This window comes from Ciconia boyciana, chromosome 22 (assembly GCF_034638445.1).
Source record: "Ciconia boyciana chromosome 22, ASM3463844v1, whole genome shotgun sequence".
Lineage (NCBI taxonomy): Eukaryota > Metazoa > Chordata > Aves > Ciconiiformes > Ciconiidae > Ciconia > Ciconia boyciana.
This window is the reverse complement of record NC_132955.1, coordinates 4,500,914-4,524,914: the sequence shown is the minus strand read 5'-3', so window position 1 is coordinate 4,524,914 and position 24,001 is coordinate 4,500,914. Positions and strand designations below refer to the sequence as shown.

Sequence of the window (24,001 nt, the reverse complement as noted above, 5' to 3'; positions counted from 1 at the left end):
CCTTTTGCCCCCCCCAGCTCGTATTTTGAGTGCCTCAGTTTCCCCATCTCCAACAAGGACCTTGGTATCGCAGGGGAACAAGAGGTTTGTAAAACCCCTTCGGGAGGCACCCACAAGCAGCTCCGGGGGGGACAATTCTCGTGCAGATCTGACTCCCTGTGCTTGCTCAGCACAGAAGCAGTTTCTGAAGACACAGAAGGGAAAAACCAATACAAGTGAGAAGAAAATCAGGTCCAAATCATCTGACCCAAAGCTGAACTTCCCTCCCCTTGCAATGTCCAGGTTTATACCCAAACTGCTGATTTCACCAGGTCCAGTTCTTGGCTGGGTCTCACTCAGCTCCCAGCTCCATTTCAGCAGAGATATTCCCATTTGCACCAGTGCTCTGGGGAGGGGAGCTGAGAACCCACACTTTCGTATCTGTATGTATTTGCTCTATTTCCCCTTAAATCCTTGAGCTCAGAGGCAGCTCAGACTGGGTTTAAAACCCAGGCTGCCTTTCATGCAAGAGTTAATAAAAGGAGGGAGTGAGCAAGATTTTGCAAGGAATTAAACCCAGGTGAAAGAGCCTATGGGAAAGAGCCTGTTACCAGCCCCAGGGCTGTAGGTCACCAGTGCCGAGTACTTGCTGCCAGGGTTTATTAGGTCCTTGTCTGAGCTGAGAGAGCAAAAAAAGCATGAGAATCTGCAGGCAGAGCGGGCGGGGGCACTCCTTGACTCAAAACTGAGTGACGAGCCAGCACAGTTTCCTCCGTCCGGCCCCGTTCGCCATGTGTGTCATACACCCAGACTCATGATTCATCTCCTAGACTGCTCAAAACCTCCGGCTGCCCCAGAGCTGCTCTCCATCACTCACGGCGGGGCTGGTCCAAGCAGCCCCCCACACTCGGGGCTTGGAGGAGAAGATGGGAAAACTCTGCGTGGCTCTCGGGATCCTTGTGCTCTGCGCTGTTGGCAGCTGGGGTAGGTTTACAGCCCGTATCGCTGTCGCTTGCTTAAAGCCAGGTCATTTAGTGATTATATTGCCTGTTATTTCCCAAAATCCCAGGACATTCTGCATTCCCAGGGTCTGCAGTTTCCCAGGAAAATTGCTTGGAGGGGGAGCTGGCAGCCTGAAAGCTCGGCGTGGTTCCCAAATACAAGGCACTGCTCAAGCCAGTTCGGCTTCGGCTGGGTTGGGGTCAGGAGGGTTTCTCAAAGATGTTACAGGGTCAAGACATGGTTTGGTGGGTTATTCTCGCACTGGGTGCGGCAAGTTTATATTCTCTACCTACGCTGTGTTTGGCTCCGGGTACTGGTTTGTAATGGAAGGACTGGGGTGTGACTTGGGCTCCGTCCTTAATAAACAGAAAATATGCTGGGGGAGTTTGCAGGGCAGGTAGTTGCTGTATCCATGTCATTTTAAGGGCATGGAGTGTATTTAAGTCAGCATTGCTGTCTGGTGTTATTATTTCTCATGCTGTTTTGGTGCTTTTCTTTAAAAACTCTGATTTCTGGCATCAGGTGATTTCAGGACAAGTGTAGTTTATATTTTTTAAAAAATTTCCAATGTCTGAAGCATGGAGAAGCCTAGAAAAGCTTTATCTCCTCCCCAGGTGTGTTTCTGGGGCTCAAAGTAAATCCTGCAACTGCAAAATGGTGTGGTGTTTTCAGCTCCTGATTTATAAATCAGTCCCATTGTTTTCGAGGCCAGACTCGGCAGGGTTTGGGGCAACATTGTTCTGTCTAAAGAATTCCAGACTTTGGTGAATTCCCAGGAACAGCCTGAGGCTCCGATCTGCTGCCGGAGCGAGCTGTCATCAGTACAGGGCATAGGAGAACCCCTGGAAGAGTCTGAGTTTATAGAGCTGCGGTTTGGGGCTGTGCAGGTGATTTCTCTGGTCCTGCGCATCGGTCCCTGTAATCAGCTGAGCTCAGTGTGGGGCATCACCTCTCCTGGAAGATGCTGGCAGACAGGGAGAGGTTCAGGAAAAGGCACAGTCCCAGGATGGTGTGGGCAGATCAGCCAGAAAAGCCCAAATCCTTATCGCTGAGTCAAGCAGAAAGGCCAGAGAGGATGTAAGTATGGTTTGTGTCTTTATCGAGTTTTCTAAAATATCTTTATCAAGTTTTCTGTGTGCACATTCTTGCTCAAACTGGCAGAGGAGGAAAAAACAAAGTATGTGGCTGGCTCACGTGGTACGTAGAGGAGGTTATTTGGAGTGCAGACTGGGGACTGAGTAATTTTCTCCAGGCAGGGAAGGGTGATGCTCAGCCACAGGCGTCTGGGGTATTTCAAGTGCATCATTTCACCTCGCTCGGGACCTCAGCGCTGCCCAGTCCCAGGTGGGTGGTTCCCATGCTGCCCAGTTTATCTCCCGTTTCCCTGTATTTCATGTGCTAGGATTTCTCTTTTTTTAAAGCCTGAGTCTTTAGGATCAGATCGTTATGAGACCAGCTGCTTTCATAGTAAAAAAAAGAAGCTTTTGTACTTGAGTTTATTAGTTTTTATGGCTGGAAAAACAAGCCCCAAAAATGAAAGAAAAAAAAAAAGAACTAAAAACCACAGGATTTATTAGTTTAGGCTCTGCGGGGATCCTGTTAACCTGCTCACAGCCAGGCAGCGTCCTGAGCCTGGGAAGCACTGCTGGGCACTCACAGGGCCAAAACCTGAGGGGGCTCAAGCTGCAGCATCCTCCGCTCTCCTCTGCCCGTGCTTTTGCTCCTACATCACCGCAGGCTCCCCGCTCCCCGCCTGCCTCCCACAAAGCCCTCCTGACATCGCACCCTGTGTCCAGCCACGCAAGCAGTGCTGGAAATGCCAAAACAGAGACATTTCCCCGCAGTGAGGGGGGTGAGGCTACCTGCTCGCAGCAGGACGAGATGCATGTTTGGATGGTGATAACAGCCCTGTGTTAATCACCGCTGTCGCCCAGAGGAATTCGGCCCCTTCCCAGGGGGAAGGGATGGCCCTGCTCCATCCAGCCCTGGGTTGACTGCAGCCAAGAATGGCTCCGTATGGTGCTGGAGGTTGAGGAAGCGTCCTCCATCCCTGGGCACGTGTCTCAGTCATGGAGTGATGGAGACCACGGGGACCACAGGGCTGCGTGGGTCTGGGGCAGACCCCCCCCGGGCTGGGGCTTCAGGCAGCCCAAGGGGGCAGTTACCGACCTGCAGGGACCCCCTGGGCAAAGCCACCGCTGCCGGCAATGGCACGGTGGCACAATGTGACGGCAGACCCCAGGGCAGCCTTGGGCATGGCAGCATCCCTCCCGTGGGGACTCTCCATGCTGCAGCCCCATCTACACGCCTGTCATGGGGCCACTGCTCTGCCCAGGCAGGACAGCCCAGCTCATGGCCCTCGTGCCAAAATCAGCCAGAAAATTGGGTTTACATCTCCAGCATGATGTGGGGGGCAGATCAAAGCCTCCCTGGGCTGTGGGGTGGCAGCAGGAGGGGAGGAGAGGAAACCACCAGGGCCGAAAGGCTGCGCACAGGCAGGAGGTAATGAGTACCAAATGCTGGGGAGCAGATGAGCTCTCCAGCCCAGAGGGACAGTCCTGGGGCTCATTAGCCCCAGAGCTCAGGTTTCGTGGCACAGCCAGGCAAAGCAGAGGCAGGCAGGGGCTCTGCCGGCAGACACGAGCTTGGAAATCCTCCACGCCGTGTTTCAGTGCAGCTGGGTCTTGCCAGGGCCAGGGTTAATGCTGGTCCCCAGGGACCGGGTTTACCCCAGCGGTTGCACAGGCAGAGCTGGTGGCTCTGGGGTCTCTGCCCAAACTCAAAACAGCAGAAATGCTGGTCCCATCACACAGCACCACTCAGGTGGGTGCCATAGCCACACAGTGCTTGTTTCCCTGGAACCCCACGCTGCACAGGGGAAACTGAGGCAGGGAGCAGCTGAGGGACTTGGCTCAAGTCACAGGGGAAATCTGTTTGAGATAGGATCTGGACCAGTGCGTCTCACATCCCAGACGTCGGTGTGAGCCCTGGGTCCTGTCTTCAGGCTGGGAGCATGGCTGGGGCACCCATGGGTGGCAGGGGCCCTTGTCAGCTCTGCGCTTCCCCAGCAAGCTGGGTGCTGGGGCAGAGCCAGGTGACTAAACTATGCTATGGCGAGCTAAAACCCACCCCTGAGGGAACAAACCCCACGCTGGCATTCAATAGGAGTGGGGGCCAAGAGCACTGCTGGTGGTACTGGGTGCTATAACCCAGCCCCTGCCAGCACTGCAGCCACCGCGGCCGTGAGTCAGCAGCTGGAGGTGGTGGCTACGGTGAGGGACGTGAGAGTGGAAAGCAATGAAACTCCTGGCACGGGGCAGGAGGCTACCTGGCACCTCTCCGCCCGACCCCGACCGAGGGGCCGTGGCGCTGGTCCAGGTATCAAAGCATCAGGGCTCCCCAGGGACATGCAGTTTCAGAAGCTGTTCCTGTGTTCGGGCACGTGGCCCCGGGGTTAGCAGCTCTGAGAGTTTAATCCTGAGCACCTCGAGCTGCCAGGGCCATCCCCGTCCCCAAGGGCTGCCAGGGTAATGCCTCCCCTGCCGTTCCCGGAGGGCTGAGCCGCTGCCAGCCATGCCGGAACTGGCTCCCAGCTGCACGGCACAGCGCAAATCCAAGGCACGTGCCCCACGCTGGGCTGCAGCCACCGGCACTTGGCAAGGCAGGAGGGATTTCCACAGACATGGCAGGAGCAGGCATGAGAAGCGGGAGCCAGCGCTGTTGGTGCCGCTGCTGCTTTCTGAGAGCCCTTGGCCTTCTCCCCGCTCAGCCCCGGCTATCTGGACCCATCCACCCCAGGAGGCAATACTGCTGTAACACATTGCTAAGTGGCCTTGGGGCAGAAAGCACCAGAGATCAACGTGTTGTTCTTTTGGGCAATGCTAAACTTGAAGTCTTTCCCATCCTCACACACTGCAGCCGGGTATTTTGGTGTATGGCGAGAGCTCTGCGAGCGGATGCAACCCCAGAACTGGTGCTGAGCCAGGCAGTTGGGTTTTAGCCTTTAGTTTAGTCCCCTTGCGTGGGACGAGCAGGGGATGCGGGTGGCAGAGGTCCGATGGGGCATGCCAGCCCCAGTGCCCTGGGGCATGTCCCCGAGCAGCCGCTGGCCTTCAGGACAGCCACAGTGTGTCCAGCTCAGCCTGTGACACCACCCTCGTACAGACACACATCCACGACACGCTGCACACGCGGCCACTGTGCACACACACACCCCCCCACGCACACTCGTGCTCCCAGACTGCGTGCCAGCAGACACAAGCACATGGTGCCGTCGTCGTGGTTCTGACGACATAATTTCACCATTTCCACCTTCTGTTTCGTGTTGCATTTCCTGCAGCTATGGAAAATGCTGCTTTTTCTGCCTGCGGCTGCTGGGGAGAACCCTGGGCAGGGACGGGGGGACACGGGGCAAAGGGGAGACCCTAGCACCCGCTGCTCCATGCCAGCATTCCCCGGGCTCCCCAGGCTGCAGCGTTCCCCCAGCCAAGCAGGCACATGGCTGCAGTCTGCTCTGCCCAGGGAATCCTGAAACTCTGCTGAGATGCTTGTGCCCTGGGAGGGAGGAAGAGCCGAGGGTGATGCCACCACAGCCGTGCCCCCAGCCGCTCACCGCATCGGCTGTTGGCAGCGGGCACCGCAGAGCCGCACAGTCCTGCCGCTGCCGGAGGAGCTCCTCCTGCCCCGGCAGGCACTGGTGCTGCCCTGGGGCCCCTGCGGGCATTTTGGGGCCCTTTAATCCCCCACACGGACCTGCTGGCCTCTGACCTTCACGACTGGTGCCAGCCTGCATCTCCCAAAGTCCCCACTGCCGCTTCCACCGACAGAGCCCAACCTTTGCTCAGGGCATCGGTGCAAACCGCTGCCAGCACGTTTCTGGACTCATGCCCTTTCCCTCCCCTCCTTTCCCTGGGTTTGAACCCGAGCCAAAACCAGCTGCTGAGTTTAGGACTGCACAAGAAGGCACCAACCACCTTGGGGCGGCGGCAGTGGGAAGAGGCGTCAGTTCCCCGGGTGCTGGCCGGGCTGCAGGTCCCATGCTGTGCCCCTGGGAATTCACCCCTTCCCCCTCCCTGCTGCCCCAAAATGTCTGCAGGGAGGCACAAGGGGAGATGTGTTCCCCCGCCAGCGGCGGGGGCTTCACTCCAACACGTGTGTGGCATTGCAGGGATGGGGGGACCCTTTAAGGTGGGAGGTGGGAAGTGATGCTCAGTCCTGGGCAGGATGAAGCCCAGCTGGTGCTGGGCCGGGGAGGTGGTTATAAAAGGGGCTCTGGGGTTTGGGGCTGGGAAAGGGTTTAGAGCAGAGCCCTGGTGGGATGGGGGCTGTGTCTGCGTCTGCTCATGAAGCTGCTCGCTGAGCACTGAGACTTCAGCACACATGTGGATTTTGGGCTCTGCAGGGTGTAACGGCTCGCTGTTTTGTTGTTGCAGGGGGTAACATCTGCACCACCCGTGGGGTGAACTCCTGCAAGCAGTGCCTGGCCGTGAGCCCCCTCTGCGCCTGGTGCTCTGCAGAGGTAAGAGCTGGGCTGAAGCTCGTCCCTGAGCAGGATGGGGGTGCGTAGGAAGGGATGAGCCCTTGGGCTGTGGGATGGGTGCTGGGCTCTGTGTTACAGCCACAAGCTTGGTCTCCATCTGTTCCCACCGTGTCTAAACACATTCCTTGGTGGCATCTGGCTCTGACCACAGCTCAAGATGCACATCACGGGGCTGGGGCTGCCTGTTCCTGCCTTGCTCCAAAAATCTGCCCCTTATCTGGGTGCGTCAGCAGGAGCTACAGCAAGCTGGCTGGGAAATGCTGATGCTTCCACTGGGAATTTACTTTGTCTCTCAAAAAACATATATTTGAAAACCCAGTTTACTTTTGGTTTGGTTCTTGAAAACCCATTGTAAAGCTCTGGCTAAAGGAGTTTAATTACTGGAAGGGCTGGAAAGGGAAGGCGGCCTGCTAGGAGGAAGAAGAAATACTCATCAGAAGTTAGGGTTTGGGTTTAAAAGGCATTCTTTCATTGGCAAGAGGGGGAAAGGAAGACAAGGTGCATGGTTTTGGTTACTGAGCTAAAGAGGATGCGAGAGCTGAGCTGTGACTCTAAAATCACCCTGCTTGGGTGGGTGAAAGCCTGGAAGATCTGCCACGCTCCCCTCCAAAAATGCTGCCCTGGGGGTTAGTCCATGGGGCGGTAAGAGGAGGGAGTTTCCCAGCAGATGGGAGCAGCCCCAGGGCAGAGCCAGGGAGGCGAGGCTGGGGTGGGCAGAGGTGATGAAACCTCCTTCAGGGCTCTGCAGCCAGGAGCAGTTCCCCCTCTGGCAAGGCTTTTCTTGCTTTCTGCTTCTCCACCCGTGAAACCCTGCTTCCTCCAGCTGCGGCTGTGCCCATGGTGCCCACCAGGACTGGGAAAAGACCTGGGAAAAAATGATCCAAGCTGGAAAATGCTGTTGGACCTTGCCTGCATGGCCCGATGCTTTGGAGTCAGTGTGTATCTGGAGGGGATGCCTCCGCTTGCTGTGCCCATCAGGTACCGCCAGGATCTCGGCGTGAGGTGTGAATAAAGATGCTTGCGCCCCGTTTTATCCCCTGCAAGGAGCGGCTGAGCTTTGCAGCGCGATAAGGGGCCTTGCTCCCCTCTGCAGAGGGGGAACGGCTGGCGGGGCTGGACTCGCTCCTTCCCAGCTGCCTTCCTGAGCCAGGCTGGTGTCTTGACGCTGCAGCCAGGGCTGTGATGGGGTTGGGCTTTTTCTCCACATCAGCAAAAGTTTCCAAAAAAGGAAATATTTCCGATGCTGCTCAGGGCTGTGCTCATGGACAGACGTGACAAGCAGCGAGGGAGCCGTCCCGCTGCCAGCAACCGGCCCCCAGAGAGCCAGGCTGTGCAAACTCTGCTCAGCAACTCTGCTCCAACATCTGGACCACATTGTCTTAATTTAGCAAATGAGGGTTTTTTCTGTGGGTTTGTTTAATTTCTCTGGGGTGGGGGAGGTCTCCGATACTGCCCCCCCCTTTTTTTAAAGGGACAGTGCCCTTATTTGTGCTCCTTCTGCTCCCACTGCAGCCTGTTCCCACCCATGCTGCCTTCCCAAGGAGCCAGGCGTTATCAGTTACTCCTGCTCCATCCTGGCTTTGGACAGGAGAGGGATTTCATGGCAGTTTCTTGTGATCACCGACCCCACTGAGCGCTGATGCAGAGGAGAATTGAGTTTTCTTTATTTTTCAGAGACCTAGACCATTCTTACCAACAAGTAGACATGCCCATCCACTCACTTTTCCTTTTGGAAAGTCAGCCAAGCCTTAACGCTGAGACGGGGCTCTAAAATCACTTTGGAGATTATCGTGGCAGATCTTCCAGGGTCTCACCCACCCAAAATGTCACTCGCTCTGGTTCCCGTGGAGGCAAGGCTAGACCAGGGGTTGATTTAGGGAAACTGCTGGAAAGTTTTAGCTTAATCTGTGGAGGCATCTGTGCTTTGGGTCCTTCCAGGAGCTCTCCTGCAGAGAGACTGGTGCTGTATGTGGTTGCCTGCAAGATGAAAACGGAGATGCCCTGGGGATGTGTGACTTCCTGCAGCCTCCCCGCCCAGCAGCAAGGGAGCTCGGGTACAGAGCTGGCTCTGCCAGCACCCTGCCTGACCCTGCCCTCATCTACAGGGTTTGGAGGCAGCAACTGGGATAAAATCATCAGGTTTCCCATCTTGGAAGGAGCTTGAGCAGATGCTGAGCTGAAGCCTCCTTCCCTGCAGCAGGACAGAGGTGGTCAAAGGGGAGGTGGAGCTGGGGAGCATCTCAGCCAAGGGCTCGGGATGGCTTGTGATAGAGGAGGTGGGAACACGTACCACCCCCCCGCAGCATCTCCATGATGGGGAGCCGATGCCGTCAGGGCCACGCTGATGGGAAAGTGGGGTTTGCAGGGTGTGTCCCAGTGGGTGAAGTCCCTGTGCTGTGAGTTTGTCACCAGCAAGCCTGGGCTGCCTCTGGGTCGCTCCTACCTGGGGCTGCGTCCAAGTCGCTGAGCCTGCAAGTCTATGGAGACTGGGGGGAAAAAAATAGAGTAGGGGCTGGGGGCTGCGAGGGCCTCGTAGCCAAATGCCCCATCGATGGCACAGTAACTTTCCTTTGCCTTCTGCAGTAATTTTGTTGCTGGGGAGGCTCCCATGAGTCCTGAGTCAATCACGATGTTTAGGGCTCCAGGGAAAGGGGAAGGATGCAGCCCTGGGGTTAAAAAGCATCTCCATGGAAATCTCACAGTAGGAATGATGCCATTAATCCCATTAGGTGCTACATGTCCTTTGAGGGCCTGGGAGTCCCTCTGGATCTCCAGGTATCACCCAGTGCTGCAGTTAAAAACCTGTCTGCCCAGCCTGCTTTTCACCCACATATCTGTCCAGTGATTTCCCCACCCAGGACAGGAATGTACATGATGATCGATGGGATCTGAAATAAACCAGGCACCTCTTCCCGCAGCAGGGAGCCCCATGGGGTGAGCCTGTGGGGTGGGTGGGTACAAGGGAGCTAATTTAGAGGGGTGACTTGCCGTCTTCACTGACAGCATGCTGTCCAGGCGGTGAGGGTGGGAGTGGGAGGCCGCGGGGGAGGAACACGCCTGCTGATGTATTTTCTGGCTATCGCTTGGCCACTGTTTCCAGAGGGCCGTAGGCCAGCCAGGGCCCCCTGACAGCGTTTGCACTTTTCCACTTGTTTGCTTAAAATGCACAAATTCATTCCTGGTTTCAGCCAGCCTGAACGTGGGGGAGCTGATATCTGGGATGGGGAACCTCTTCAGTGCTGGAAGGCTGCAGTGTTGGGGTCCAGCTTCCCAGGAGCAGGGAGGGAGCTGAACCAGCTGCACCGGGACTTGTGTCACCCCCCTTTGCCGCAGGGAAAGGCTGTGCCAGTCTGCTGCAGGACTTTGAATGTAGAAAGATTTGGGCTGTAGGAGGGAGACGGAGAAACCCCTTGGAGGGGAGGGTGGCTGCTGCCTGGCCAGGAACACGTGGCAGCAGATCCTGGCAGTGTTGGGCTGGGAAATAAATTCTTCCCATATTTGTCTTCATGAGAAACCGAAGCGACGGAAGCCCTTCTGAATGCGCTGTGATAAGGGCAAGGAGCCCGGAGCTTTCTAGGAAAGGAGGGATGGGGCTGGGGCCCCACTGTGACTCCACACTTTGTGCTTCCTCACCCTGACGGGCACTTGATGGCTTTTCCTGCAACCCCATTGCCTTTTCACTCTTTCACTCCTTTTTTGGTTCCCCTTTCCCCCAGCCGACTCCATCTGGCAGGAAGCTGGGGAGCTGGAGATAAGCCTGAACCGTTCTCAGACAGGAACCGAGCGCCGCTTCATGCGATGGGCTCGCCCGCAGCAGGGCTGTTCGTTGCTCACAGTGGGATTTCTAAGGGCACATGTCAAGAAAATCAGGGAAAAAGGTGGCTCGTTTTTAGCCAAAGTTTAGAATATAATAAAAAAGTCCCAGACTCTGCCCCTCACGCCCAGCCTGCCATGTTTACATCCCACCTCGCCCTATTCTAGCCATCCCATGTAGACAGGCTTTCCTTCTAGCTTTGCCAAAAACCAAACCAAACCTGAGGCTCCAGCTGCTAGGAGTGAGGAGGGGGTTTGGCAGGGATAAATTATCCATTGCTCCTTGGCAGGGGCTGCTGAGCTCCCCTGCGGAGCACAGCAGACCCAAACCCGCTCTGAGCCCCAGCGGGACTTGCTCATCCTGGATCCCCTCTGTCTGCCACCGCCCTCGAGCAGAGACCATGTGCCCCAAAGAGCCTCTTATCCTGGTCTTTAGGTGTGATAAAGCAGGGGCTCTCCAGGGACAAGGGGGCCCTCTCTCTTCCTCCCAGCATAACCCCGGGGGCTCCCAGGGGAGCTGGCTCCTGACCACATCCCTCTCCCGCAGGTCTTGGCGCAGTCATCCCCTCGCTGCGACCTGCGCGCCAACCTCCTGCAAAATGGCTGCGGGCAGGACTACATCGAGTTCCCCACCAGCACCGTAACCATCCTGGAGGACCGACCCCTCAGCAACAAGGGCTCGGGGAGCTCCACCACCACCCAGATGAGCCCCCAGAAAATACAGCTGAACCTGCGGCCGGGTAAGAGCCCCCAGACTGCTGTGGGAAGGGGAGATGCAGTGGGAATAACCCAAAGGGCTCAAGCGATGAGTGAGCCATCACTCTGCCTTGCTAGCCAAGGCTGTCTCGTGTCCATTGGGGGCAAGGCCAGGCTGGGGGCTGCCCCGAACCCTCTGGGAACATCCCTGATGGGCAGCCGGGCTGTCTGCAAGTAGATTTCTGCTGTTCAGTCTCTTGGCTCAATCCTGCGGTACCCCAAGGGGCAGGACGGGATGCGACTTCAACAACGCACAGGCTTATTTTATAAAGCCATTGAGACCTTAGCCACTGGTGCTGCACTCTGAATGCTTTGGTGGAAGTCAGCTCGGGTCTAATGAGCCGTAGAGCAGCTGGCAGGGTTGGACTGCCAACAGGTCCCTGTAATTTCCCAGGCTGGTTTCAGCCAGGCAGGCTGGAGCCAATTAACTGTTATGGTCATTTGCCAGCATTGAGGAGTGCCAGGCAGGAGGCAAAACTAATGGGCGTCACTTGCCCAAGGTCACAAAACTGCTCTGGGGAACACAGAGCGAGTGGTGCCATCACCGTGCTCTGCCCCACGTGTAGCCCACCCCTGGCCATCCACTCATGGATGACTCTTCCAGTCTCAGCAGGAACAATTTTGATTCCTTAAAGCCCTGGGGCCAGATATCGGTGGCTGATAGCATATGGCATGCTGTGGACATCCCAGGGCCTGGCCAAAAGGAGTCTGACCCATCTGAATGACAGCAGTCTGAAGTGTCCCCACACAAAGGGGACATGTAGCTGCTAAGTGGCCCTTGCTCTATTTAGGTCTAAAGACATTTGGCAGGAGGCAGGTGGGTGTGCTGCTCTGGAGAGGAACAGAGGCAGCGTGCAGTGCCGTAAGTCCCTGTTCCTTGGAAGCAGTAGAAGAAAACCCCAGCTTGATACCATCTCTGCCCAACCAAGAAGGCTTGGCACAAGTCATCTGCCTTGACTCATGAATCAAGAGCAAATGCTGAAGGTTATAAGTAGGACAGGTCACAGCCCATGTCCCACAAGCCCAGAGTCCTCACGGTTTTAGCTCAACAAGGAGAAAGAGATGCTCTCTGAGCACAAGGTTGGGACCCCTGACTACACGGTGCTGCTCCGGCAATGCAGCTGGAGGGGGATGGAGCTCTTCGGGCTCTCATAGATTTTCAGACTTTCTCTATCCTGAAAGTCAGAATGTGACGTGCAGATTTAGAAGGAAATATGAAAACAATAACAATTTAGGCTCAACTAAAGCTTTTTTCCTCAACGTTTGAGGTGTTCTGAGAAGGCTGCAGCTGTGCCCCAGCTTACATTTCAAAGAACAGCAAGAAAGAGCCTTTGTCTCTTTTAAAAGGCAGAAAGAAAAGGTCAACCCGAAGCGTTTGCAGCTTTTTTTTTTTAAAGTGTAGAAGTCATTGGAACTGGCCTGTTCCCCAGAAGGTTCTGTCTAAGCAGTTTTTTGTTTCAATGGAAAATGTTTCACCAAAAATTTCCCAGAAGGGGCTGGGAGGAGCCAAGAGGAGAGGGAAGGAACAGGGACGAGGGAGGCCCTGGGAGATGCTCGGAGTCCTTGGGAGCTCAGAGAAGTCCGAAGCAGCCATGCAGCCCCCTGTAATCCCTGTAAGACCTGCTGCCCACACGCTGGGCATTTCACTCACTCCATCCAGCGTGTGTTGGTCACGCTGTTCATGCAGGACAGCTTGGGGGGGGTCAGCTCTGAGCAGGAGGATCTGCTCACATCCTGGTAACGAGAGGTTTGGAGAACAGGAGCCACATTTGCCACCTCCAAGGGGGGCACAGCATATCTCCTGTGCAAGCACCCTCCCCTAAGGGCTTTGCCCTTTTGTGTCTGTTTAACTGTGATGTTCTCCTGCCAGCAGCTTTAAACCATCTCCTCGGGTTCCTGCTGACCCCGTAGGGTGACTTTCTCCCTAGTCCTGTGATGAGCCCCCTTTGCTCCTCCCAGGAGAGGATCTCTCACTCCGCTGCCCTGTCACATTACAGATGACTCCCAGATCTTTCGCGTCCAAGTGCGTCAAGTGGAAGACTACCCCGTGGACATCTACTACCTGATGGACCTGTCCAACTCCATGAAGGATGATCTAAGGAACATCCAGAACCTGGGCACCAAGCTAGCCAGCGAGATGCGCAAGCTCACCAGCAACCTACGCATTGGCTTTGGGGCCTTTGTGGACAAGCCCATTTCCCCCTACATGTATATCTCCCCTCCGCAAGCCGTCACGAACCCTTGCTATGAGTAAGTCCCAGGCTGAGGGAGTCCTGTAAGGGCCAGAAGTTAATGGCACATCACTGGAACGTGGCTGGAAATCCATAGCAGTGGATTTCAGCAGGGAGTTGGGTGCCTGATTTTGGGCAGGGTTTAAACCTTGCTGCACGGCATGTTCTGCTGGCACCGGGAGGAGGAGCAAGTCTAAACTTTGAAGTATCATTGTCACTGAAAAGCTCTTAAGGAAACAATTTTCCACCATTTTTCAGGAGAGATGTTGAGGCTCAAAGAAAGTGACTCCTAAAAATCCCAGCAGGACAGAGGCTGGGAGCTGGCCTGAGCCCAGCATCACTAGAACATCTGACTGATTTTTTTTTTTAAAAAGGTCCTTTACCAGCCTCCGCCTGTGTCCTTGGGCTCTTGGGGTGGTTGGGTCCCTCCAGCACACCCCAGACAAGACCATGGGACGCGGGATGGCTGCAGGGTGGGATGGGAGCTGGAAGAGCCCTGCGAGCCTCGTGGCCTGACTGCTCTCCTCCCGCAGGATCGGGGAAACCTGCCTGCCCATGTTTGGCTACAAACATGTCCTGTCGCTCACGGATGAGGTGACCCGCTTCAACGAGGAGGTGCAGAAGCAGAGCGTCTCACGGAACCGCGATGCACCCGAGGGCGGCTTCGATGCCATCATCCAGGCCACCGTGTGCGACGTAAGGGGCAAGAAGGCCTGGCTGGGGCGGGGAGAGAGTCGTCAGGCTGGGCCTGGTGGGTTGGCAGGGACCACCCAATCCCACCAGGACAAAGCCGTAAGCTCTGTGGAGCTGCTGCAGGGCTGAGACCCGGACAGGGTGAATGTTCAACAAGGACATTTCTAGGCCAGTAGCCAAGGCAAGGGAAGAGCAGGACCCTTGCATGGTCCTGGGGGGAGAGAGGAGCAGAGCAGGTGCTTGGGGACTGATGGCGAGCGATCCCATGTCAGCCCTGCAGTAACCAGCCCAGAAGGGACGACATCTCCTGTGCCTGCACCTTGGTTTTGCTGGAGATGAGAGGGGTTGCATCCCTCAGCCATTAACCACCTTGATTAACACTCTAGTAAATTAAAACCTGTCTTTCACCTGCACAAGCAGCCCATGCCCTCCTGCCAGGCTCCACAGCCCCCCCCCCCGCAGCACTTCCCTGGGAGAGCGATTGCCCTCGGTTCCCTCTGCAGCATCAGGCTGGTCCCTATGGCCAAGCCGTGGCCCGGGGTGGCAGCGGAGGCCGCAGCGGGGTGCTGGCACACAGGGCTGCCCTCGGCACGTGCTGCCGCATGACTGGGAGCTGCCTTTCGCTGCAGGAGAAAATCGGCTGGAGGAACGACGCCTCCCACCTGCTCGTCTTCACTACGGATGCCAAGACCCACATCGCGCTGGATGGCAGGCTGGCTGGCATCGTGCAGCCCAACGATGCCCAGTGCCACATTGACAAGGATAATTTCTACTCGGCCTCCACCACGCTGGTAAACCCTGACCCACACGTGGGGTTGGGAAGCCTGGAGCTCCTGTTGAGGGTCCCCATGGGATGGGAAAGGTGGTCCAGCCCTGGTTGGAGAGCATGATGGGGACCAGGGTGGTTGGGGGTACATGTTCCCAGGGTATAGCCTCTCCCCTTCCCCAGGACTATCCATCTTTGGGCCTGATGACTGAGAAACTCTCACAAAAGAACATCAACTTGATCTTTGCTGTGACGGATACAGTCGTGGGCCTCTACCAGGTAACAGCTGCTACGCAAAGCCACCTTCATGTGGGGGGCTGGTGGGTCCCGAGGAGCACCCTTTGCAGTTGGCCATAGGTAGCCAGACATAGTCCAGTGGCCTCCTGTCCTATCAAAGCTCCTCGGGAAGCTTCCATGTGCCCAGACATGGTTTGGCCCAGCCGTGGCACATTTACCTGTCACAAGCAGACCATGCTTACGATATTTCTCCAGAACTACAGTGAGCTGATCCCAGGCACAACTGTGGGCACCTTGTCCAGAGACTCCAGCAACGTCCTGCAGCTCATAGTGGACTCCTACGGGGTGAGTGTGCAGTGTGAGGGCCCCACAACAGCTCTCTCCCTCCCAAAATAGCCACTGCTTCACACTGCAAGCAGCCCACACAGATTTGGCAGCTCCCCCAGCTCCGAGCATCCTCCCTGGACCAGCTGTGAGCATCTGCCTCCACCCACACATGTGGGGACCCCAGGGAAGGGAGATAACTGTGTTCGCCGCCAGCCCCTTCCCATCCTCAAAGGCATTTCCCCATGGGGAATGACATAGCAGAGTCCTGAGAGACTCGGGGCACTTGGCTCCTTTCCCATGCATGTGGGAGCATCGCTGCGGTGCTTGGGGGTCCCCTCCCCGGGACTGAGCCCTGCCCAGCCTGTGCTGTCGTCTTCATCGCTCCTCTCTCCTCCCCCAGAAAATCCGCTCCAAGGTGGAGCTGGAGGTGCGTGACCTCCCTGAAGAGCTGTCCCTGGCCTTCAATGCCACCTGCCTCAACGACGAGGTCATCCCCGGGCTGAAGTCTTGCATGGGGCTCAAGATTGGGGACACGGTGAGGATCATCCTGTTCATGGGCTTAGTTTTTCTCCCCCTCTATGCAGCAGCACTGCCAGCTTGTCTGATGCTCTCCACCAGCACTGTCTGCTTGCCCCACCACCTCCTGGGTGACACAGACCCTTGCAGGGCATGCTGTAAGCTCTTTGCAGTGGAGAGAGGGGTCCAGCTGGGTGGGTGCAAGGACGAAAATGCTTTTTTCAGTCTGCTGGATGCAGACTCTGTGGTCCTCTAGCTCAGCCTGGGCTGCTGGTCATAGCGCACGGGCTTTTGGACTGATTTAGACTGGTTACTGTGGCAGCCAGGTGCCCTGACCCAAACCGTGCTGGGACAGCTTTGAAAAGCCTGAAGACACCTGATGGGTCCCATTCCTGGGCTTCTTAAGTTTGGGCATGGATGAGGAGCTGAGCCCCGCCTGGAGCGGGTACCCTGATACCATGCCAGGGGTACTGACACCCAGACGCATCCCTCTGCCCTCCAGGTGAGCTTCAGCATTGAGGCCAAGGTACGGGGCTGCCCACGGGAGCAGCAGAAATCCTTCACCATCAAACCGGTGGGCTTCAAGGACAGCCTGACGGTGGTGGTGAACTTTGACTGTGACTGCTCCTGCGAGAGCCAAGCCGAGGCCAACAGCTCGTCCTGCAGCCAAGGCAACGGCACGCTGGAGTGCGGCGTGTGCCGCTGCAACCCCGGGCGCCTGGGCTCGCACTGCGAGTGCTCGGAGGAGGAGTACAACCCCTCGCAGCAGGACAACTGCAGCCCCCAGCCAGGCCAGCCCCTCTGCAGCCAGCGCGGCGAGTGCACCTGCGGGCAGTGCGTGTGCCACAGCAGCGACTTCGGGAAGGTGACGGGAAAGTACTGCGAGTGCGATGACTTCTCCTGTGTCCGCTTCAAGGGCCAAATGTGCTCGGGTGAGTGCTGGGCTTGGAGAGGAGGCAGATCAGGGCGTTTATGCTGTCCGAGCTTATGGACAAGGGAGATGCCAGCTATTTTGGGGCTTGTCCCACGCATTGCTCAGCCATGGCTCTCCCTGGACCAGCCCTGGGTCTGAAGCGATACCAGGGGGAATTATTCCCTTTTTGGCAGCTGGGAGCTGTCCCCAAGAGCCATGGCAGGATGATGGGCTCCAAAGGGACTGAGGTCTGTTTTTAAGCTGCTTAGACTCAGGAGTCCATCAGGGGGGCTGGTGGGCACCTAGGGAAGCAGCTCTGGGGTGCGCAGGGCAGGGACCTGCTCGAATCACAGCCCCCGACACATCAGAGATATTGCTCTGCAGGAGGAAACCCCAGGGTGGAGGGAGAGGGGTGGGGAGAGGCAATTTTTATCCTCCACCCAGTTCTTGAAGACTCCTTGTTGGCAAAAGAGGTGGGGAAGCAAATCCTCACCCCCTCAGTGATCTCACGGCATCGTCCCTCCTGAATATTCATCTCTTCCATGTGCCACCAGACTCTTCCACTCCAGCCCTGGCTGCTGCTGCTCTCAGTACTGGGGAGAGAGGGCCAGGTCCTTGGGTGCTCCTCCCACCCAGGGGCTGGGGAAGGAGCTCCTCTCTGCAAAACACCCGTCCCAAGTCCCAAGGGTGGTTTCACATGTCCTGGTGTGCCAGGGCCTCTTCCCCATCGGGAACCCCCATCTAGAGTTTCTCCCACCCATGTCTCCAGTAAGCGCTGGGGGTCTGAGCGAACCCCAGCGCTCTGCCCTATCTCCTGGTTTTTCAGGGGATGTGAGATGTGAGAGATCCCTTCCAGGAGCAGAGCACCCCAAAAGTGATTCAAGGGGGGAACAAGAGAGGGGTAGCCACCCCCTTTCCTATCCCCAGCCTCCCTCTGTGAGCCCAGGCGAGGCAGCTGCTAACACAGTGCCAAAAAAGCCACCGCTTTTCTGCTGCAAGCTCAAAAATCCTCAGGAAAACGTCGGTGGCCAAAGCTGATCCCACTCTGCTGGAGCCCAGCCTGGGTGAGATAAAACCTGCTGGCCAGATGACACTCAGTTCCTCCTCCCCACCGGACCCCGCCTGCCCCCCAGCCCAACTTCATGGCTCACGGCTGCCTCTGTGCTGCTGGGATTGATCCTTTATCTTAACAGCCTGCTGATAACGGAGGTGGAAACGCTGGGGTTTTCCCCCACCCTGAAGAGTCAGTGCCCTCGGGGAGCCGGGCGCCTGTCCCTGCTCCCACCGCCTGTTTGCACAACGGCCGCCCGATCTGGCGGGCGAAGGGCGATGATGAAGCACTGCCACCAGCCTGGGCGAGCTGTTAATTAACCCGATCTGTCTGACCCTCTTGGCATCCATCCCATCCCATTGAGCCACTTCTCTCCAGCCTCCCACGTCTGTTTCCATGCCTTGTCACCCAGCATGGCACTATTTTCCTGTGACTCAGTCCTAGTTCCTCATTAACAGGGTTACACATTTATTTCTCATGCCGGTGGCCCCAAGGCCATGGCGGGGATGTTGCCCAGCCGATCCTCGCCGGGAGCAGCATTCCCAATGTGCCCTGGGCTTGGGATGGGCCTGACGGGTCGGCGCGTGCTGGCTCCACGTCATTTCCACCGCACACAGTGTCTTGTCTTTGAGCTGAAATCAAACCGCAATCCAAATAGCTCCAGGCTTTGGCAGGATTTGAGCACGTCTGTCTGTCTGATTAAACCAGTCTTGGTGAGCGTGTGGAGCTTGTAGGGCTTTTCCCAGCAGTCGGCTTCCCCTGCCTGGTCCGGGGCTGGGAAACAAGTGGGATTTGGGGGGTTTGACCAGATGTCCTGACTCAATCTGAAATTAAAAGCCAAGCCAAAGCTTGACTAGCTCAGAGATGGATCTGATTGAGCATCTCCAACTGCTGCTGCCAACCTGCCAGAGCTGGGGCAGCTCAGCCTGAAATTTGGCAGTGTTTTCTTGTTTGGGTGGAATAAGGAGTGTTGGGGACACGGCGAAGATTGAGGTTTGATGTGAGCTGCCATGTGTCCCACTCCAAGGATGGTGGAAAGGGGTTGTCCTGGGCAGCTCGCCTGCCTTGCCATGCCCACAGAGGTGGAGCTGCGGCTCTGGGTACGTGGGCATCCTACTAACAATTTCTGTAGGGACATTTGAGGGTCCTGATGCCCTCTGGGTTGTCTCCAGGCCACGGGCAGTGCAGCTGCGGGGACTGTCTGTGCGACTCAGACTGGACCGGTGACTACTGCAACTGCACCACCCGCACCGACACGTGCATGTCCAGCAACGGGCTGGTGTGCAGCGGCCACGGCTCCTGCGTCTGCGGCAAGTGCGACTGCACCCAGCCTGGCTCCTACGGCGACACCTGCGAGAAGTGTCCCACGTGCCCGGACGCCTGCACCATCAAAAAGTGAGAAAGGGCAGAGAGGTGGGACGGGCCGTACCCCATCGGGGAGCCAGCAGCAGTGCTGACAGGAGCTCTCACCGGCTGCAGCCCGGTTGGGTTGGGATTGCAGTAATTTCTGCAGCCTGAGACCGAAAAGTGTGACGGTCCTCTGGGGAGAGTGTGGAGGAGCTCACAGTACCTCCCTCCTCTTCCTCAGGGAGTGTGTGGAGTGCAAGAAGTTTGAGCGGGGAGTACTAGTGGAGCAGCAGTCCTGCAGCCGCATGTGCCGCGATGAGATCGAGACGGTGCAGGAACTGGGTAAGAGAGGAGACCCAAACCCCTGCCCTAAAGCGTGGAAATCGGGGGGGGGGGTGCGTACGCTGTCCGCTTTCCCTCCACATGTGCATCGCCCCGGTACGGGGGGCTCTGAGCCTCTTGCTCTGGCAGGTGACAGGGGCAAGAATGCCGTGAACTGCACCTACAAGGACGAGGATGACTGCGTGGTGCGATTCCAGTACTATGAGGACTCCAGCGGCAAGTCCATCCTCTACGTTATCGAGGAGCCAGGTAAGACCTGGCTGCTGCAGTCAGGCTGGGGGGTGCAGAGCATGCTGGGCTGGGTTTCTGTGCTAAATGGGTGGATTTAGAGTCCCCTGCGTACCTCCCACCCCAGCCAGGCTCCACGGTCGGGGGCTGAGAGGAGTTAAACAGCTGCCTTGTTCCCTGCTCCGTGCCACCGGGGCCGTGATTTCCTGCCTCTGTCTCACATTTCCCCACTGTGTTGCTCAGTTATTTCACCCCCTGCATTGAGGCCAAGGATGGGGGCTCAACCTTCCCACTGCCCTGATCCTGTTTCTGACTCCATGGGTGTGATTTTTCTTGAGAAGCAGGTAAGAGCTGCCTCCCGTTAGCCAGGCAGGAGCAACGCTGCCTCTGTGCCCCAGGGCTGGGAGACGGCAGCCCACTGCGGAGCAGCCAGCATGCGGAGCAGCCCCAGGGTCTCCAGTGACCTCGTGGTCTGATTTCCAGCTGAGCCGGGGGCTGCGTGGCCACAGATCCTTTGACAGCAGGGCCAGGAAGGCGGCTGCCAGCTCTCACGACAGCTGTCTGCCATCGGCAGGGCTGCAGCCCACCCTCCGCGGCCGCCGCACCCGCATGGCAGAGGCAGGCGAGGGCCGGGGTGCTGCACAGCCCCGAGCAGCATGCGGGGGGAGCAGGGTGGCTGCTGAGGTTCGCACCAGATCTTGCCGCCCCGGTTTGCCGGTGCGGCGTTGATGGACAGTCAGAGGTGGTGCGGGGCGTCAGCCGGGCTGGTGGTTTGGGGATGAGCTTCTACCAGCCCAAGGACTTGGTCTCCAGTGTCATCCCCCACCATGGGTAGGACCTGTGACACCCCTGACCTGGACTGCTCCAGACTTGGGTGCAGACCCCCACCCCATAAACAGGAGCTCGAGGATCTCGGCATTAGCATCCCGTGGATGGGATCCTCCTTTATCAAGCCTGCTGTGCTCAAGGGTGGAGGCTCCTGCTTCCTAACAGGGGAAGATGAAGCCCTCCCGAGACCAGAGGAGCTCCATGTACCCATGGCCAGGCAGCCCAGAGCTGCTTTTAATTGCCCTGGGGGTGCTGAGCCCCCCCAACCCTGCCCTCCTCCCTCCTCCAGACTGCCCAAAGGGACCGGACATCCTGGTGGTCCTGCTCTCCGTGATGGGTGCCATCCTGCTCATCGGCCTTGCTGCCCTGCTCATCTGGAAGCTCCTCATCACCATCCACGACCGCCGGGAGTTCGCCCGCTTCGAGGAGGAGAAGGCCAGGGCCAAGTGGGACATGGTGAGGGCCAGTGGGTCGGGTGTGCTGGGCAGGAGTCCCTGAATCCTGCAGCCCCTGGGTTGAGTGGATCCAGATCCCAGTGCTCCCAGCACGAGAGCCCAGTTGCTGTCTGTAGTCCCAGGGCACGGTCCTTAGGGACCACCTTGCCCCATCCCTCTCTTGAAGCATGGCACAGTGTCACAGGCAGGACTCGGGGTGGCACTGCCAGCCTGGACACCCCTTCCCCGAGCCTGCTGTGGTCCCAGGGGCTGTGCACAGGTGATAGCAGACGTCCCGGATGATCTTCCCACCTCCAGCATATCCCAAGCACTTGTCACCAGCGTGACCCTCTTACTCACTGCCCACACCAGTGTTTCCATCCCGTGAGTGAGGCGGAAGGTCCCTCCTGCCACGGGATGCTGGAAGGGCTGAGGCACCTGGAGCACAAGGGAGGGGGCTGGGATGGCACCGGCTCCTGTCCCCCACCTCTCCTCCACCTCCGCAGAGGGAAGGGATAAGGTAGCTCTTTCAGGAGGCCTCTCTGCTCCTGAGCTCCTGCTGCTTTTCCTCTCCTCCACAGCAGCTTTTCCCTGCTCTCCCTCATGAAACCACGGGGAGCCGTTAAACTGCACAGCCGAAGCCTTGAGTGGAGACATGGATCCACCACTCAATGCTGAAATGATGCCTCAGTTTCCCCAGCTGTAAAGTGGAGCAAATGCTGATGCCAACCACAAAGCAATGATGCTCTTTTTCCCGCTGCTTCTTCTTCCAGGGCCACAACCCCTTATACAAAGAGGCTACATCTACCTTCACCAACATCACATATCGCGGGAACATGTAAGGATGCCGCATCCAGCGCTGGCCGTGGGATCAGCCGAGGATCTGTGGGATCTTCTGGAGTCTGGTTTACAGAAGAGCTTGTGTGTGTCTGCGTGTGTGAGTGTGTCTGCGTGTAATTTAACAATCCCTCGACTGCCTCCAAGGCCCTGTTGTCTGTCACCCCACTGTAACTGCAGGGACATGCTTTCCACACCAAACCTCTCATCCTTACCTCGGCGGGTCGCCTCGCGGGAGCCGGCGGCCCCTCTATACACTGAACACAGAGAAAGGGGACTTTCTCTGCCTGGCGAGTCTGTGAACTGTTAGTGAACTGAACTCATCAGGCCAAGAGGATTTCAGGAGCGGCTGCTCGAACTAAAGGCTGAGCTGTGCTCTCCTCCATGGCCCGTGCTGGTGAAGCTCTGCCTGCTCCGAGAGTCCCCTCGTGCACTGGACAGATGCAGTCCCCCTGGGTACAGGAGCTGTCTCCTCGGGGGACAGGGCAGCTACACTCGCTGCCAGCAGGCAGGAGCCATCGCTTGGCTTTGTGGGTTGAGGACACCACTTGAGCAACCCAGTGGCCCCCTGCTTCTTGCAGCCACAGGTTTCTGGCACTGCTGTGGCCCGAGATGGTGAAAAGCAGTGCCCCAGCGTCACGGTGCCCTTCCTCATTCCCTCTATGTGCACTCAGTTTACACCACCAGCCAACTCTATGTAGCATCAGCTGTGCTGGTCCCAGCTGCAGCCTGGCTCAGCCACTGGGATGGTGCTGAGCTCCCCATGTCCCCCTCCACTGTCCCCATGCCACAAAGCACATGGATGTGCAGGCAGCAGCCTGGGAAGGGTTGTGATGCCCATTATCCCTTGAGCCTGGCCCCTCTCTCCCTTTTCTGTGCTTTTTGGGCTGCGTAACTGCATCACACTTGGTTTTCTGTGTAGCTCAGGGTTCCAGAAGAGCAGGCAGCATTCAGGCCATGTCCTGCTGCCCGGGGCTGTGTATCACCTGTGGTTTGTCCCCTGTGGGAAAACAAAAAAATGTCCTTGTAGCAGAGTTTGGCTGTAACAGTGCTGCTGCCTGATCCATGCTCCAGCCAGAGCCTGGTGCCTCTGCTCCCCTCGATTGCACCAAAAAGCAACAGCTCTGTATGGAGCTGTGCCCCAGGGCCCCAGCAGTGTGTTGGCCAAGCTGGTGGTAGTTGTGTTCCCCCTGTTCCCTGGCTGGCCTGTCCCCAGCAGCGTGGGAGCAGGGGCAGTGGCAGGGGCTGGCTGCAGGCAGCAGTAGCTGATGCCGAGGGGGGAGCTGGGGCTGAGCCCCGGAGCTGGGGGTGGATGGGCAGCACCAGCGCGGCACCGATTCACTCCACAGAAATAAAAATAAATTAAATGAAAACCCTCAAACTACTAACGGTGTTGGTATGCACACCAGCGGTCTGTGCCCAGGCCTCCTGCCCCGTGGGCAGTCCTGGCACGCCAGCATGGCTCAGGGAGCTGAGCTGGGCTGAGGAATGGGGGAGCCAGGGCAAGCAGGGCTGTGGGCCCCCCAGGGGGTCTCTGCTGTGTTACTGGTGCCCTCCTGGGGGTGGGTAACACATTTGAGGGCACAGGGTGGGCCAGAGTCTGCTGCAGACTGTGGTGCTCCCGGCAGCTACCTCGCTTCATTGCAAGTGGGCCAACCCCATCGGCAGCCCCCCATCGTGCCCCACAGGTCCCTGTGAGCCCTCCGGTCTGCTGGAGAAGCTCCCAGAGGAGGGGAGCCGGGCTGGACCCCTGCACGACCATCCCAGGGACAGCTGGGCCCTGGGCTGGGGGTGAAGGTGCTAAACCTGGGGGCAGGGTCCTTCCTGTGCCCCCAGCTCTGAGCACCCACCCTGCGCACCTGCTCAGCACCACATTGCAGAGGGCTGCAGGGACACCCAGCAGCCACCCTTCAAAGCAGCATTTTGGGACCACAGAAGGTGCCGGAAAAGCTGTTTGCCCGGCTCTCCAACACCCCCACGCACCCACTGGGCCATGGGTGCCCCCAGCCCATGCACCTGGGGCAGCACTCAGTGCCCCCAGCTGCACTGGGCAGGGGCTCGAGGTGAGTGTTAACAGCACCCAAGTGGGCTCGGGGGTTAGTCTGGGTTGGGCTTAGCTGGGTTTGGCCCCAGGAGGAGCATTTCATCTGCAGGGTGGGCTG

General features: G+C 57.7%; 1 protein-coding gene across 1 annotated transcript; it reads left to right on the top strand.

Moving 5' to 3' along the window:
* Positions 1 to 728: 728 nt before the first annotated feature.
* On the top strand, positions 729 to 23,207 carry ITGB3 (integrin subunit beta 3). The gene is made up of 15 exons (XM_072885669.1): positions 729 to 963; positions 6,414 to 6,499; positions 10,881 to 11,073; positions 13,087 to 13,339; positions 13,854 to 14,016; positions 14,643 to 14,804; positions 14,963 to 15,058; positions 15,272 to 15,361; positions 15,744 to 15,878; positions 16,362 to 16,791; positions 18,996 to 19,218; positions 19,412 to 19,512; positions 19,642 to 19,761; positions 20,858 to 21,024; positions 21,776 to 23,207. Exons 1-15 carry the CDS (start codon positions 906 to 908, stop codon positions 21,842 to 21,844), a joined length of 2,346 nt encoding a protein of 781 aa, XP_072741770.1. The 5' UTR covers positions 729 to 905; the 3' UTR covers positions 21,845 to 23,207.
* Positions 23,208 to 24,001: the final 794 nt, after the last annotated feature.

What these genes read in the sequence shown, in the direction of transcription:
- ITGB3 (XM_072885669.1), top strand. Translation starts at nt 906, where the DNA reads ATGGGAAAACTCTGCGTGGCTCTCGGGATCCTTGTGCTCTGCGCTGTT. An exon ending in CTGCGCTGTTGGCAGCTGGG is followed by an intron (nt 964 to 6,413) that starts GTAGGTTTACAG and finishes TTGTTGTTGCAG; the next exon opens with GGGGTAACATCTGCACCACC. An exon ending in TCCAGGCCACCGTGTGCGAC is followed by an intron (nt 14,017 to 14,642) that starts GTAAGGGGCAAG and finishes CTTTCGCTGCAG; the next exon opens with GAGAAAATCGGCTGGAGGAA.